This window comes from Hyla sarda, chromosome 6 (assembly GCF_029499605.1).
Source record: "Hyla sarda isolate aHylSar1 chromosome 6, aHylSar1.hap1, whole genome shotgun sequence".
NCBI lineage: Eukaryota > Metazoa > Chordata > Amphibia > Anura > Hylidae > Hyla > Hyla sarda.
In genome coordinates this window covers 199,667,787-199,685,983 of record NC_079194.1, presented here as the reverse complement: position 1 = coordinate 199,685,983, position 18,197 = coordinate 199,667,787, and the positions used below count along the sequence as shown (strand labels likewise).

Genomic DNA, 18,197 nt, shown 5'->3' with positions numbered 1-18,197 from the left:
AAACATAATGTGTGAGCAGGACCCAAAGCAGAAAAATGCAAAATACAGATAAACGGACATTACAGTCTCCAGGTTGGATGTGGTTTTGCAGCTTAGTTCCATTGAAGTGAATGGAGCCACCTTGTACCACACACAACCTGGGGTGAAACGTGAAGCTGCTTCTGAAAGATATTAGCTCTGTTTTTCTTTTTCGGGATAACAATTTAAGAGTTAACAAAGCCCTTTCCCTTGTTCACTGGAAAATAGTAATCAATATCAATATGCAAAAATGTTTTCATCAAGGAAAAAATGCAGTGATGCAATTCCACAGCAATAACTAGAGCCCATGTCAGATAAAGTAGAAAACCTTGTTTTAAAAAAGTGAATAAGTGTTTTATAGAGAGCAGGTGAGGATTTTTTGGTTTTCTGTTTAAAAAAAAAAGGTTTTTATATGTTTGTAAGTGAATTTTTATCATGGTAAATTAACCATTTTACTGCTAAGGATGCGTGTAATACACCATGACTTTAAATAATTGAGATGTCTAGGATACTGGGGAAAGGGCTTATATTTTGATATTGTTTTAACCCGTATGGACCCAGGGCGTACCTGTATGCCCGTGGGAATTTCGGTCCCCGCCCGGGTGACTGCTGATATCGATCAGCAGGCACCCCGTGCAAATGCCCAGGGGGGTCATCAGACCCCCCCATGTCGGCGATTTGTGCCGATTCCGGGTCATACGGGTCTATGGTGACCCGGAATATAAGGGGGATCGCGGTTGTCTAAGACACCCACGATCCCCCTGTAGCGATAGGAGTGAGGTGGCAGAGGTGCCACCCCTCCTATCCCTGCTATTGGTGGTCTAGACGCGACCACCAATAGCAGATCGGGGGCGGGGGGTTTACTTTCATTTCCCCGTTCTGCCCACCCACAATAGACGGGGCAGAACGGGGGACCGAACGCCGAAGATCCACTTACACGTCGGTGGAAGCTGCGGGACGGGATCTGCGGCGGTGATCGGCGCGGGCAGCGATGTTGTGCGGCAGAAGAAGACGGCTCCCTGGATCCGACGGAAGCCGGTAAGTTGCCTAGCAATATCTAGGGGGCTACAGTCTGAGACTGTAGCGCTCCAGATGTTGCAAAACTACAACTCCCAGCATGCCCAGACAGCTGTTTGGGCATGCTGGGATTTGCAGTTTTGCAACAGCTGGAGGTCTACAGTTTAGAGACCATTGCACAGTGATCTCTATACTGTAGCACTCTAGATCTTGCAAAAACTACAACTCCTAGCATGCCCAGACAGCAGTTTGCTATCTGTGCATGCTGGGATTTGTAGTTTTGCAACATCTGGAGGTCCACAGTTTGGAGATCACAGTGCAGTGGTCTCTATCTGTAGCCCTCCAGATATTGCAAAACTGCAAATCCCAGCATGCCGAAACAGCTGTCTCGGCATGCTGGGAGTTGTAGTTGCGTACCTCTAGCTGTTGCATAACTAGAGCAACAGCTATAGGCACACTGGTTGGAAAATACTGAGTTAGGTAACAGAACCTAACTGAAGGTTTTCCAACCAGTGTGCCTCCAGCTGTTGCAAAACTACAACTCCCAGCATGCACGGTCTGTCAGTACATGCTGGGAGTTGTAATTTTGAAACAGCTGGAGGTTCCCCCCCCCCCCATGTGAATGTACAGGGTACATTCACATGGGCAGGTTTACAGTAAGTTTCCTGCTTCAAGTATGAGCTGCAGCGCAAATTTCTAGCGGGAAGCTCGCTGTAAACCTGCGCCCGTGTGAATTTACCCTAAAAACACTACACTACACTAACACATAATAAAGGGTAAAACACTACATAAACACCCCCTTACACTGTCCCCCCCAATAAAAATGAAAAACGTATTGTATGGCAGTGTTTCCAAAACGGAGCCTCCAGCTGTTGCAAAACAACAACTCCCAGCATTTACGGACGGCCACTGACTGTCCAGGCATGCTGGGAGTTTAGCAGCAGCTGGAGACACCCTTTTTGGGAATCACTGGCGTAGAATACCCCTGTGTCCACCCCTATGCAATCCTTAATTTAGTCCTCAAATGCACATGGCGCTCTCTCACTTCGGAGCCCTGTCGTATTTCAAGGAAACAGTTTAGTGCAACATATGGGATATTTCCGTACTCGTGAGAAATTGCGTTACCAATTTTGGGGGGCTTTTTCTCCTTTTACCCCTTATGAAAAGGAAAAGTTGGGGGCTTCACCAGCCTGTTAGTGTAAATAATTTAAAAATTTACACTGACATGCTGGTGTTGCCCCATACTTTTTATTTTCACAAGTGTTAAAAGGAAAAAAAGACCCCCAAAATTTGTAACGCAATTTCTCCTGAGTATGGAAATACCCCATATGTGGGCGTAAAATGCTCTGCGGACGCACAACAAGGCTCAGGAGTGAGAGCGCACTATGTACATTTGAAGCCTAAATTGGTGATTTGCACAGGGGCGGCTGATTTTACAGCGGTTCTGCCATAAGCGCAAAAAAAGAAATACCCACACGTGACCCCATTTTGGAAACTACACCCCTCACGGAACATAACAAGGGGTATAGTGTGCCTTAACACCCTACAGGTGTTTGACGAATTTTCATTAAAGTTGGATGGAAAAATGAAAAAAATAAAAAAAATTCACTAAAATGCTGGTGTTACCCCAAGTTTTTCATTTTCACAAGGAAAAATAGGAAAAAAGCCCCCCAAAATTTGTAACCCCATTTCTTCTGAGTAAGAAAATACCCCATATGTGGATGTAAAATCCTCTGCTGGCACACTACAATGCTCAGAAGAGAAGGAGCCCCATTGGGATTTTGAAGAGAAAATGTGTCCAGAATTGAAGGCTGCGTGTGTTTACAAAGCCCCAATAGAGCCAGAACAATGGACCCCCCCCCCCCCCCCCCACACATATGACCCAATTTTGGAAACTACACCCCTCACGTAATGTAATAAGGGGTACAGTGAGCATTCCCCCCCCCCCCCCCCCCCCCCACAGGTGACAGATTTTTGGAACAGTGGTCCGTGAAAATGATAAATGTAATTTTTCATTTGCATAGCCCACTGTTCCAAAGATCTGTCAAATGCCAGTGGGGTGTAAATACTCACTGCAACCCTAAGGGGTTAAAGTCTAGAACCTTAGATTTCAAATTAACTGAATATTCTAGGTGCAATATTTTGGACCGAGCATTTGCCAGGTGTGCCACTGTTAAAGGGGTAGTCCAGTGGTGAAAAACGTATCCCCTATCCCAAGGATAGGGGATAAGTTTGAGATCGCGGGGGGTCCGACCGCTGGGGCCCCCTGCGATCTCTCTGTACGGGGGCCAGGCTCTCCGGCCAGATAGCGGGTGTCGACCTCCGCACGAAGCACCGGCCGACACGCCCCCTCAATACATCTCTATGGCAGAGCCGGAGATTGCCGAAGGCAGCGCTTCGGCTCTGCCATAGAGTTGCATTGAGGGGGCGTGTCGGCCGCCGCTTCGTGCGGAGTTCGACACGCCCCCTTCCCGCGGGCTGTAGGGGCTACGTACAGGAGATCACAGGGGGCCCTAGCGGTCGGACCCCCCGCGATCTCAAACTTATCCCCTATCCTTAGGATAGGGGATAAGTTGTTCACCACTGGGTCACCACTGGACTACTCCTTTAAGGGAAAACCTAAGGAGATATTTCAGGATCGGTGTAAGTACCAGAGCTCAAATCACATAAAAGGAGGATACAAAGCATAGGTGTTACGCCGAGCGCTCCGGGTCCCCGTTCCTCCCCGGAGCGCTCGCCTCATCCTCGTTGCTGCAGCGCCCCGGTCAGATCCACTGACCGGGTGCGCTGCGGTACCGCCTCCAGCCGGGATGCGATTCGCGATGCGGGTGGCGCCCGCTCGCGATGCGCACCCCGGCTCCCGTACCTGACTCGCTCTCCGTCGGTCCTGTCCCGGCGCGCGCGGCCCCGCTCCCTAGGGCGCGCGCGCGCCGGGTCTCTGCGATTTAAAGGGCCAGTGCACCAATGATGGTGCCTGGTCCAATCTTCCCAATTACCTTGATTAGTTTCCACCTGTGCACTCCCTACTTATACCTCACTTCCCCTGCACTCCCTTGCCGGATCTTGTTGCCCTTGTGCCTAGTGAAAGCGTTCCCTTGTTTGTTCCTAGCCTGTGTTCCAGACCTCCTGCCGTTGCCCCTGACTACGATCCTTGCTGCCTGCCCCGACCTTCTGCTACGTCCGACCTTGCCTTTGTCTACTCCCTTGTACCGCGCCTATCTTCAGCAGCCAGAGAGGTTGAGCCGTTGCTAGTGGATACGACCTGGTCACTACCGCCGCAGCAAGACCATCCCGCTTTGCGGCGGGCTCTGGTGAAAACCAGTAGTGACTTAGAACCGGTCCACTAGCACGGTCCACGCCAATCCCTCTCTGGCACAGAGGATCCACCTCCTACCAGCCGGCATCGTGACAGTAGATCCGGCCATGGATTCCGCTGAAGTTCCTCTGCCAGTTGTCGCCGACCTCCCCACACTGGTCGCCCAGCAAGCCCGACAGGTCGCCCAGCAAGCCCGACAGATTGCCCAACGAAATCACCAGCTGGCATACTTGACCACCGTGACACTGCAACTTCAGTCACAGATACAGCAGCTGCTGCCGCAGATACAGCAACTTCAGTCACAGACACAGCAGCTGCAACAACCATCTCCTCCGCCGGCTCCTGCAACTCCTCCGCAGCAACCGGCCGCTCCTAACCCCTGGTTGTCCCTGCCGGACAAATTTGATGAGGACTCTAGACTCTGCCGTGGTCTCCTTTCTGGAAAGGCCTTGTCTGGGGCCACACCACTCTGGGACCGCAATGATCCTGCCACAGCCACAGTCCAGTCCTTCTTCGCTGAGGTCCGTGGTGTTTTCGAGGAGCCTGCCCGAGCTTCTTCTGCCGAGACTGCCCTGCTGAACCTGGCCCAGGGTGTTTCTTCCGTTGGCGAGTACGCCATTCAGTTCCGTGCTCTTGCTTCCGAGTTGTCCTGGAATAGTGAGGCTCTCTGCGCGACCTTTAAAAAAGGCCTATCCAGCAACATTAAAGATGTTCTGGCCGCACGAGAAACTCCTGCTAACCTACATGAACTCATTCATCTTGCCACTCGCATTGACATGCGTTTTTCCGGATGGCGTCTGGAGCTCCGCCTGGATATGGACTTTGTTCGCACTAGGCGTTTTTTCTCCCCGGCTCCTCTCTCCTCTGGTCCTCTGCAAACCGTTCCTGTGCCTCCCGCCGTGGAGGCTATGCAAGTTGACCGGTCTCGCTTGACACCTCAAGAGAGGACACGACGCCGCATGGAGAATCTTTGCCTGTACTATGCCGGTACCGAACACTTCCTGAAGGATTGTCCTATCCGTCCTCCCCGCCTGGAAAGACGTACGCTGACTCCGCACAAAGGTGACACAGTTCTTGATGTCAACTCTGCTTCTCCACGCCTTACTGTGCCTGTGCGGATATCTGCCTCTACCTTCTCCTTCTCTACTATGGCCTTCTTGGATTCCGGATCTGCAGGAAATTTTTTTTTGGCCTCTCTTATCAACAGGTTCAACATCCCTGTGACCAGTCTCGCCAGACCCCTCTACATCAATTGTGTTAACAATGAAAGATTGGACTGTGCCGTGCGTTACCGCACGGAACCCCTCCTAATGTGCATCGGACCTCATCACGAAAGAATTGTGTTTTTGATCCTCAGGTTCTTTGGACCCAAGAAGAGGGGGAGACCCAAGGGGGGGGGTACTGTTACGCCGAGCGCTCCGGGTCCCCGTTCCTCCCCGGAGCGCTCGCCTCATCCTCGTTGCTGCAGCGCCCCGGTCAGATCCACTGACCGGGTGCGCTGCGGTACCGCCTCCAGCCGGGATGCGATTCGCGATGCGGGTGGCGCCCGCTCGCGATGCGCACCCCGGCTCCCGTACCTGACTCGCTCTCCGTCGGTCCTGTCCCGGCGCGCGCGGCCCCGCTCCCTAGGGCGCGCGCGCGCCGGGTCTCTGCGATTTAAAGGGCCAGTGCACCAATGATGGTGCCTGGTCCAATCTTCCCAATTACCTTGATTAGTTTCCACCTGTGCACTCCCTACTTATACCTCACTTCCCCTGCACTCCCTTGCCGGATCTTGTTGCCCTTGTGCCTAGTGAAAGCGTTCCCTTGTTTATTCCTAGCCTGTGTTCCAGACCTCCTGCCGTTGCCCCTGACTACGATCCTTGCTGCCTGCCCCGACCTTCTGCTACGTCCGACCTTGCCTTTGTCTACTCCCTTGTACCGCGCCTATCTTCAGCAGCCAGAGAGGTTGAGCCGTTGCTAGTGGATACGACCTGGTCACTACCGCCGCAGCAAGACCATCCCGCTTTGCGGCGGGCTCTGGTGAAAACCAGTAGTGACTTAGAACCGGTCCACTAGCACGGTCCACGCCAATCCCTCTCTGGCACAGAGGATCCACCTCCTACCAGCCGGCATCGTGACAATAGGATTGTAGTATAAAGATAGTTTTGGGCTCAGCTCCAGCATCTGCAGTGTTTCTTTTATTTTACGGTTGTAGTCAATAAAGTAGTTTGACTGGAACCGTTATGTCTCAATGTCAGTGTACACAGTATTCAACAAGAGTGCCAAAGCAAGCTTAACCTGTTAAAGTCATGAACTGCCTCTGTTGGTGTTAGGGCTTCAATACTACAGGGCGTTTATCGACCAAACAGACTGATAATGCCCTGGGTAATAGGACCTGTGATCAGCCAACGAATCAGCAAATGCTCATTTGTCAGCTGATAATATCATTTTAGCAGGTTAAAAATCATTGCTCATTGAATGCCTATCTCCCTGCCAGAAAAAAAATCCATGGAAAATCTTTTTAAACAAAGACAATTTAACGAAATTGGTGCTCGTATCATAGGAACAGTTGACTCTTCTGAAAGGGTACTAAGGCTCTGTTCATATTGGTGTCAAGTCTACAATTTCTTATTGATTCACAAAAGTAATTTTTAATGGGTTAAAATGGAAGCACATTGAACCCATTCTATTTTTAAGGAAATATATAAAATATATATGCTTACCATGACTCCCCAAGGCATCTCAGCTGATTTGTTTTAAAATTGCACCACTATACAAACCATCAGGCACTGTGCTTGTTTTCTGTGTGAGCTGCCAGGATGGGGGGCTGCTTTCAGAGAGCTGAACAGGTCACACGGTTAGAGGCAGTGAATATAGATGAGGGGGCTGTGTGTTCCTCGTCAATCAGGGACAATCACACACTGCACACTAAGCGGCTCTCTTAGCTCTAGAGCGGCTCTCTTAGCTGAGGAGATGGGAGTGTGATGATGCAGAATCACTTGCCGGGCCCAAAATGGCCGCTAAACCCAGCAAACTGATGCCCGACAGTCATCATTTGTGCTAAGAGCTACTGTATTTCCTGCCTGAAGGAAAAGCTGAGAGAAACAAGGAACGTGCTCAGCAAAGATTACATTTCCCAATGCAAAGTTGTATAGCTATATACTAGGGCTGCACGATATATCGCAAAAGCAATCGAATCACAATTTTTGCTTTTTGCGATATAGCGATACGGCCCCCCGGGAAAACATGCGATTATTTGCTCGGGCTGGCTCTCGTGGCGGGGGCCGTCCAGAGCAGGTAAAAACTAATTTAGATACTAAAAGTCAGTGTTTCCCAACCAGGGGGCCTCCAGTTGTTGCAAAACTACAACTCTTAGCATGCCCGGACCGGCAAAGGCTGTCCGGGCATGCTGGGAGTAGTAGTTTCACAACAGCTGGAGGTACCCTGCTAGAAAAACACTGAGCTAAGGGCGCAGGGAGAAAAATAAAAAAACTTCTGCTCACCTAGTCCCAGTCCCTGTAGATTCGTCTCTGTGCGCTCCGGAGTTTCCTCTCTTCTTAGTACAGACAGTAGGACCTTTCCCTTTTCAGTCAATCACTGGCCGCAGTGGTGTCACGTGTCAAGCCAATGATTGGCTGATGGGGAAAGGTCTTGTACTGCAGCAATACACTAGGTTTCCCGGGTCCCACGGAACCCAGTGTATTGCTGCAGTACAAGAATACAAGAATGTGACAGGAGGGGGGGGGGGGGAATGTGACAGAAGGGGGGGGAATGTGACAAGGGGGGGGAATGTGACAAGGGGGGAATGTGACAAGGGGGGATGTGACAAGGTGGGGGGAATATGACAAGGGGGAGGAGAATGTGACAAGGTGGGGGGAATGGACAAGGGGGAGGAGAATGTTACAAGGGGGGGAGAATGTGACAAGGGGGCGATGTGACGGGGGGGGGAGAATGTGACAAGGGGGGATGTGATGGGGGAGAATGTGACAAGGGGGAGGAGAATGTGACAAGGGGGTTGTGACAAGGGGGGGATGTGACGGGAGGAGAATGTGACGGGGGAGGAGAATGTGATGGGGAGGAGAATGTGACAGGGGGCGGAGAATGTGACAGGGGGCGGAGAATGTGTCGGGGGAGATGTGAAATAGGCGGTAGGCATAAAATGGGTGGATTTCACTTTTTTTTTTTTAATTATATCGAATATCGCAATATTTAGGTCCGCAATCGCACATTTTCCCCATATCGTGCAGCCCTACTAAATACTTTTATATACAGCTATATAAAAGTAATTTCATTTGGCTGGAGTGCTCCTTTAATGCGATACATCCGGTTTTCTGTGTCTTTTTTTTTTACGTAGGGGAACCTAAGTGATATACACTGATGATATAATCATCCCATAGGAATCAAGGGGGTTTTAATTCAAATACACCTTGCAGTTAACCCTTAATCATCGGTCAGCATGAAAACTACAATTATTAATAATAAGGGGAAGAACAATAAAATATTGGAACAATCAGAAAGGTTGAAGTGGTTGCAGCTCATCGTACTCATCACCATCCAGTCTTTATATTGCAGTGAAATGTCACTGAAATTTAAGCTTGAAATTCATTTAAAAAAAATAATAATAATTACCTCTAGTTACACAATTTACTAGGACATTATGCAATATAAAGTTTCAGGTACAGTCATCTAAAATCTCTCCATAAGTACATGGGTTAATGTGTCTTTGCTTCACTTTGTGCTTATCGATCTTTATGCCTTGACCAAGCATAGCCATCCATCATAGATTGTCTTACAGTACAGATGAAAGGTCAGATTACCACTAATGTCATTTTTTGCTGATAGGCATTATTCGAACATACTGTAAATCATATGTTCCAGTATTAGAAAACTTTTATGTCAGAAGTTTTGAATAGTTAGTGTTGAGGTGCTGAAACGAAAGAGCAGAAGTACCCACTTAAGAGCTGTGCCCCATCAAGTGTCATCAGCATTCCTCCAAGATGTGAGCAGGACTATATTCCAGACTATTCTAGAATTCTATTCTCTATGAGTCTGTACACTACTAACCCAACCTCCTAGAGGAGAGATGAGCAGAGCTGGACAGAGATTAAGATAAAAAGTGTCTAGGAATTCATGGAGGTCTGTGTACCTGGATCCTCACAGATTACAAATTCAGACATGTCACTATGATATGTCAAAAGCTTTCTGAAACTGGAGGTATTTAGATATACAGGGGGAGATTTAGTGAAGCAGTTGCCCACCCAATCAGATTGCTTCTTTGATTTTTAAAAAAGCCTCTGAAAAATAAAAGTAGCGATCTGATTGGTTCCTATGGTCACCTGCACCACTCTTCCTCTACACAGGTTTTGATTAATCTCCCCCTTAGTATACTGAAGATGTAGGTATACTGTAGGTTAAGAAAGAATTCATTGTGGATCTACAGGGTCAAAATTGAAGAACCATACCTCTCTTTTTTTGTCTCCACTCCTTAGTTTGATGTGCCACAGGGGGTGGTCAAGAGGAAGGGATGAAATGGTACAGGGGAGGATCAAGGAGGAGAATTATGTGGCACAGGTGGGGATAAAGGGGGAATAAAATGGCTCAGGGGTGATAAAGGGGGAGTGAAATTGCTCAGGGGTGATAAAGGGGGAGTAAAATGGCTCAGGGGTGATAAAGGGGGAGTGAACTGGCTCAGGGGTGATAAAGGGGGAGTGAAATGGCTCAGGGGTGATAAAGGGGTGAGTGAAATGGCTCAGGGGTGATAAAAGGGGAGTGAAATGGCTCAGGGGTGATAAAGGGGGAGTGAAATGGCTCATGGGGGGATAAAGGGGGAGTGAAATGGCTCAGGGGTGATAAAGGGGGAGTGAAATTGCTCAGGGGTGATAAAAGGGGAGTGAAATGGCTCATGGGGTGATAAAGGGGGAGTGAAATGGCTCACGGGTGATAAAGGGGGAGTGAAATGGCTCATGGGGTGAAAAAGGGGGAGTGAAATGGCTCAGGGGTGATAAAGGGGGAGTGAAATGGCTCGGGGGTGAAAAAGGGGGGAGTGAAATGGCTCGGGGGTGATAAAGGGGGATTGAAATGGCTCAGGGGTGATAAAAGGGGGAGTGAAATGGCACAGGGAGGTCAAGGGGGGATGATGTGGCACAGATGGGTTTAAGGGGAGGAATAAAGTGGCACAGAGGGATCAAGAGGGGAGAGTGAAGTGGCACGGAGGGGATCAAGGGGAAGAGAACGAATTAGTACAGGGGGTGATGAAGGGGGGGGGATAAAATGGCACAGTAATGAAACGGAGCAGGAGGTGTTGAAGGGGGGGTTATAAAATGGCCCAGGGGGTAGCAGCCACATGTGTAATGCTCATACTGAATACTGGTATCAGATCATAGGAGGCAAAACGCAATAAGTGCAATTTGTACGGCAATTTGAGTGTGTCACCAAACTATGCATGTCTAAAAAGGGTTTCACCATCATGAAAAGTTTTTTAGAAAGTCCTGGTGTAGACAGATCTGTATGTAACAGTGCAGTGTCATGAAGTGGACATAAATAGAAAGTTCTTCATTATGATCATTAGAGTGACTTCAGCAGCAGAAGATGAGCAAGCTGATTCTGTGACATTCAGTGACCTGTTAGCTTGTAGGATGATGTAAGGACAGGGCTGCATGTGATTGGGCAGCAATATAATGTTAGATAGGAAAAATGTAAACCAATCAGATAAGGAATGATTACAGCAACAAGAGGAGAGGCAGTGACCAGATGTAGAGCTGTGTCTGACAAGGACAATGTGACGATAAGAAGGTTGACATAGTCACAGGCTGCTAAAAGGCGCAGACAACCCAAAATATACAGTAATACAGATGAAGGCAAAAAATGCTGCTGTCAGATACATCTCTTGCAAGATAAAACTTTTCATCTCCCACTTGTTGAAAGTGTTCCTTGATAATAGAATTGTTACTAATTGTCAGTGATAGCGGTTCACATCCAACTACAAGGAACTCCTTACATAAAAACCCCTTGTTCACCGGGAATGTTAAGTGGTTATTCTGATATCTGCACAACAGTTACCATGGAAACACACTCATTTGTCTTCTGTTGCTTGCTGGGATAGAAAAATGGATTCCTGTCAAGTGACAAAAATTCATCTCTTATAAAAGCTTTCGTTATGTATGTGGATCAGGAATCATTGTCTTGTCAAGAAAGAAGTCTGATTAGAATGACATAAAAAATGTGTGTGTGTATATATAGTAGGTGTGTATATATATATATATATGTATATATATATATATATATATATATATATATATATATATATATATTTACAATGAAAATTGTATACATAGAAATTCCTATATGCTAATATAATTATAAGTTTGTGTAATGTGTATCACATTGAATGGTTGATAATTTATGCATTTATATTTTGTCTTCACTTACAGTGACAAACTATTCCCTGCCCTGGGGTTTGGTGCACAGCTACCTCCAGACTGGAAGGTACTATAATATGTCTGTGATCTGTAGGGCATTATGTGCCAAACGTACTGTGCTCTTACTTAAGGATTCCATGCATGCTTCTAGGAAAGAAAATGGCTATTTTTGACGTACACATTTGACGCATTTTTCAGGGCCCTCGGATTTCTGACGAGGATTTTCACCCTACACAATGGGCTAATCTGCATCCTGGCTACCTGACATGGATTAATAAGAGACCTAAGACCCTAGTATCACCTCCAGTGTAATACAGACCACAGTATCACCCCCCCCCCCCCCCCCCCACACACACACACACACACACACACACAAGGATAACAGAAATCCCAGCAGAATACCCCTCCCCCCAGCAGAATACAGCCACCAGCATAATAAAGACCCCACCCTCACGCATGCATAATAAAGACCCCTGCATAATACAGACCCAGTATCAGACTCCAGTATAAGGCACCAGGGATAATACGGACCTCAGACCTCAGTGTGTGCAAGATTGCCCGTGATGTTTAAACACATTCTGTTTAAACGAACATTGCCATTTGCAAAAACATTTTATATAATGTAGATAATAACATATGTATATTTGTAATTGGTTAAAAAATGTGTAAATTTTTGGGTGAAAAATGCTGTCTTTTCCCTGCAGTTTTTGCCTGTGTGTCTTGGCTAGGATTAAATACTGGAAGTGTGGTTGGACAAGCAGGGCTCTGTGTACTAAGGGTAGGTTCACACTGTGTAATTTCCGCCGAATTCCGTGTGGTGAACTTTAACATCAGTGTGAATGGGTCTTCCGTGAGACCCATTCACACTGAGGAATTTCAGTGGCGGACAATTCCGCCGCTGAAATTGTTCAGCGCAAAGAATGAACATGTTCATTCTTTGTGCGGAAATCCGCGAGCACTGCATAGCGGTCCTAATGCCGAAGTAGGCAGCAGCCGCCAGATGGAATCTCCACTCGCGGAATTTATGCTCTTGGCATTTATACTGATCATATGGTCACGGCACTCATACTGTCATACGCTCGTGGCATCTATACCGTTCATACACTCTTAGCATTTATACTGGTCAGACACTCATGGCATTGGTACTGTTCACGTTCATGGCAGTCATACTGTTCATACAATCATGGTATTCACATGGTTCATATGCTCTCGTTGTTCATACATTTATAGCATTCATGCTGCAAGTGCACTCTTGGCGTTTTGTGCTGTGCATGCGCTCGTGTGTTGGGTTCAGGCACTCAGAGCATTTATATTGCGCATGGCATTTGTACAGTTTATATGCTCATAGTATTGTGGTTGTTTTCCCATCATACCTGCTACATCTGCAGGGGGTTGCACTGCGTAGTTGTTGTTACTGACATGTTTCCAGAGCGATAATATCACAATACATAGATGGCGTATACCCTCCATACCTGGCACATCTGCAGGGGGATACATGGAGTAGTTGTTGTTACTGACACGCTTTCAGAGCAACAGCATCACGACACATAGGTGGTTCTATACCCTTCATACCTGCCACGACTGCAGGGGTATACATTGCATAGTTGTGGTTACTGACACATTTTCAGAGCAACAACATCACAACACATAGGCGGTTGCATACCCTTCGTACCTGCCACATCTGCAGGGGGATGCACTGCGCAGTGGTTGTTACTGACACGCCTTCATTGCAACAACATCATGGTACATAGGGGTCGTATTCCCTTCATACCTGGCACACCTGCAGTGGGATGCACTGCGTAGTTATTGTTACTGACACGTCTTCAGAGCAACAACATCACGACACATAGGTGGTTGTATACCCTTCGTACCTGCCAAGTCTGCAGGGTAATGCACTGCACAGTTGTAACTGACACGTCTTCAGAGCGACAACATCACGACACATAGGCCATTGTATACCCATCATACCTGCCATGTCTGCAGGGGGATACACTGCATAGTTGTGGTTACTGACACATTTTCAGAGCAACAACATCACAACACATAGGCGGTTGTATACCCTTCATACCTGCCACGCCTGCAGTGACATGCACTGCGTAGTTATTTTTACTGATACGCTTTCTGAAATATAGTTTCATGACACATAGTTGGTTGCAAAAAAACAAAAAACGATGGTTATGCAAGACCTGTCACTTCTACAGGCACGAGGGTTTCGCAAAGACCTGTCACGTCTACAGACACAATAGTTATGAAAAGACCTGGCACATCTTCAGGCACGATGGTTCTCAAAAAGACCTACAGGTACGAGGGTTACACAAGGAACTATCACGTCTACAGGCACGATGGCATTAAAGGTATTGGTCACTCGCTCCAGGACGTCATCTCTGAGACCAGTTTTTGAGTTGGAAGCAGTTTAAGGTGTGGTTTAATGTCCAGGAAAGGAGTTATTCGAGTGTAGTCGATGGTACGTAAGACCTGTCAGGTCGATAGGCACGATGTTTATTCATTGACCTGGCCCGTCATCAGGCACGATGGTTACTCATAGACCTGGACTGTCTACAGGCACAATGGTTATGCAAGGATCGGTTACCCACAGCAGGCCATTACTCCTGAGACCAGTTGGTTGGTAGTTTAAGGTTTGGCTGTCAATACAGTTCGGGTAGTCTTCAGGTAAGTTTCTCGAGCCTAGTGCTGGTTATCGGTAATATGGAGAGCATGGTCAAGATCTGTCAGGTGGTCCGGTTACTTGTGTGTCAGTTCGCTAACAGTTTGTGTTTTTTGGCCTCTTAATCACTGGGACTTGGATAGCTTAGTGTTAGGCCTGACAGGCATCTATCCGTTTCCCTTGCCATAATGGCACAGGTGAGTATGTTTAGCTCGTATGCCAGCCTGGTCCTGATTCAGTCCCGGCTCAAGTAGACATAGTGGCCATAGCTCTTCAGTACCAGGTACCGCCTTCATTGATAACTAGTTGGTAGAATCTACTCTGTCTCTTAAGATAGGGTCTGAATTAGGGTGCTGTGATGGTCAGTGTACTTAGGGTGTGGTATTGTTTCTGAGGATTATGCATTCTGCTACTTACCCTACCGGGTTATGTGTTTTACCCTCTTAAGGCGTGCCCTTGGAGGCGGTTATAGGAACAGATCAACCGATTTTGTTAAGGTTCAATGTTTTGCATTCAGGTATGTGAAACATTTGTGACATGAGCACTAGTGTGAAGCCCCGAGCACAAGTGTTAAGCATATTTCATCCCCTAAACTACTAGCATGTAATTGTTGTGGGTGGGTGGTAGGCATATATAACACTCCCGGCTCTTACTGGCGAGGCGTACGTGACGTTTTTCAGATTCCTCCCAACCCTCCCTATCTTATTTATTTTAATTTCATTGATTCATTACAGGGTATGCCCACTTAAGGCGTGCCCTCGGACGCAGTTATGGGCACAGATCAACCGCTTTTGTTAAGGTTCAATGTTTTCCTTTCAGGTATGTGAAACGTTTGTGACACGAGCAAGAGTGTGAACCCCCGAGCACAAATCTATATATATATATAAAACTCAATGTGTGTATATGTGTGTGTGTGTGTGTGTGTGTATGTTCCAGCATCACATCCAAACAGCTGAAGATATTAACATGAAACTTGGCACACATGTTACTTATATGTCAACAACAAACATAGGATAGGTGATTTAACTTTGCCAGGGTCGCGGTTTTTGTTTAAAGTTCCATACAAGTCTATGGGAAATATATGTTACTGCATAACTTCCAAACGGCTGGAGATATTTCGATAATACTTGATCACATGTTACTTATATGTCCACCTAAAATATAGGATAGTTAATTCAACCCTTAACTACCCCATTTGTGAGGGTCGGGGTTTTTGTTTAAAGTCCCATGCAATGCAATGGGGAATATTTCAATGATACCTGGTACACATATTACTTAGATGTCAAATAAAAAGATATGATAGTTAAATTAACCCTTACCTACACCCTTATATAACAGATGGGTTTTTGTTTCAAGCCCCATGCGAGTATTTGGGACTTCCAGTACCTTACTCCATAAGCTCCGCTCTGCATCTCCTGGTGAATGTGTCAATCCGGCTTGCAAGCCACACCTTTTATTATCTACCTTTTTGTGCATCAGTCTGGCTTGCAAATCACGCCCAGTCCCACAAAGCCATGTCCCCTTCTATTTTCAGCTTACAATATCTTCATCACAAATCAGTCCCACCTGAGGACAGGATATGAGGATGCAAGCCACACACCATCTCACAAAGAGAGGAGGTCAGGATAGGAGGTTGAGATATGAGGTCGGGATATGAGGACGGGATATAAGGTCAAGATAGGAGGACGGGATAGGAGGTCAGGATATGAGGATGGGATATGAGGAAGGAATAGGAGGTCGAGATATGAGGTCAGGATATGAGGACGGGATATCAAAACATGATATGAGGTTGTGATAGAAGGACGGGATATAAGGTCGGCATATAAGGTCGGGATATGAGGACGACATGAGGATGGGATATGAGGTCGAGATATGAGGACGGCATATGAGGTTGAGATATGAGGACGGCATGTGAGGTTGAGATAGGAGGATGGCATATGAGGACGGGATAGGAGGACAGGATAGGAGGACGGGACATGAGGTCAAGATATGAGGATGGGGTATGAGTATGGTATATGAGGACAGGATAGGAGGTCGGGATATGAGGACGGGATAGGAGGACGGGATAGGAGGTCGAGATATGAGGACGGGATATGAGGATGGGATAGGAGGTTGAGATATGAGGACGGGATATGAGATCAGGAAATGAGGTCGGGATATGGGGTTGGGATATGACAACAATATATGGGGATGGAATATGAAGTCAAAAGCTTCCTCCTTTGTTGATTTTCCTCCCCAACAAGGATGAAGAAGGAAAAACCAGGCAACGCCGGGTACTCAGCTAGTATGTATGTATATATATATATATATATATATATATATATATATATAAAACTCAATGTGTGTGTATGTTCCAGCATCACGTCCAAACGGCTAAAGATATTTACATTAAACTTGGCACACATGTTACTTATAACAACAAACATAGGATAGGTAATTTAACCCATACCCACCCCCATGTGCCAGGGTCTGGGTTTTTGTTTAAAGTCCCATACAAGTCGGAGAGAAATATATGTTACTGCATAACTTCCAAATGGCTGGAGATATTTCGATAATACTTGGTCACATGTTACTTATATGTCCACTTAAAATATAGTATAGTTAATTTAACCCTTAACTACCCCCATTTGTGAGGGTTGGGGTTTTTGTTCAAAGTCCCATGCAAATCAATGGGAAATGTATGTTCCCACATAACTTCCGTACGGCTGGAGATATTTCAATAATACCTGGTACACATATTACTTATATGTCATATAAAAATATATGATAATTAAATTAACCCTTACCTACACCCTTGTTTTTGGTTTCAAGTCCTATGCAAGTATATGGGACTTCCAGTACATTACTCCACCAGCTCCGCTCTGCATCTCCTGGTGAATGTGTCAATCCGGCTTGCAAGCCACACCCTACCTCACAAAGACATGCCCACATTTCAAGCCCCACCTCTTTTATTATCTACCTTTTTGTGCATCAGTCTGGCTTGCAAATCACGCCCAGTCCCACAAAGCCATGTCCCCTTCTATTTTCAGCTTACAATATCTTCATCACAAATCAGTCCCACCTGAGGACAGGATATGAGGATGGGACATAAGGACGGGATAAGAGGTCGGGATATGAGGACGTGATATAATGATGGAATATAAGGACGGTATATGAGGTCGGGATATGAAGAGGGGATGTGAGAACAGGATATGAAGACGGGATATGAGGTCGAGATAGGAGGACGGAAAATGAGGTTGAGATAGGAGGTTGGGATATGAGGATGGGATATGAGGTTGAGATATGAGAACGGAATATAAGGACAGGATAGGAGATCGAGATATGAGGATGGAATATGAGGACAGGATATAAAGACAGGATATGAGGTCGAGAGAGGAGGACGGGATAGGAGGTCAGGATATGGGTATGGGATATGAGGTCGGGATAGGATGTCGGGATAGGAGGTTGGGAGATGAGGACAGGATGAGGTTACATAGTTACATAGTTAGTACGGTCGAAAAAAGACATATGTCCATCAAGTTCAACCAGGGAATTAAGGGGTAGGGGTGTGGCGCGATATTGGGGAAGGGATGGGATTTTATATTTCTTCATAAGCATTAATGTTATTTTGTTCCATAAATGTATCTAATCCTGTTTTAAAGCTGTTAATTGTTCCTACTGTGACCAGTTCCTGAGGTAGACCGTTCCATAAATTCACAGTCCTCACGGTAAAGAAGGCGTGTCGCCCCTTGAGACTAAACTTTTTCTTCTCCAGACGGAGGGAGTGTCCCCTCGTCCTTTG

General features: G+C 46.7%; 1 protein-coding gene and 1 long non-coding RNA gene across 2 annotated transcripts in view; one reads left to right on the top strand and one right to left on the bottom strand.

The window, feature by feature from the left end:
* LOC130276591 (uncharacterized) overlaps positions 1-18,197 on the bottom strand; it is an 86,556-nt gene that overhangs the window by 17,562 nt on the left and 50,797 nt on the right. The gene's annotated exons all lie outside the window — the stretch shown is intronic.
* The window catches only part of CPNE2 (copine 2), a 161,193-nt gene that overhangs the window by 134,882 nt on the left and 8,114 nt on the right, over positions 1-18,197 (top strand). The window contains exon 12 of the mRNA XM_056526169.1: positions 11,764-11,818. Within this exon, the coding sequence (XP_056382144.1) occupies positions 11,764-11,818 (55 nt within the window). The remainder of the gene's footprint in view (positions 1-11,763; positions 11,819-18,197) is intronic.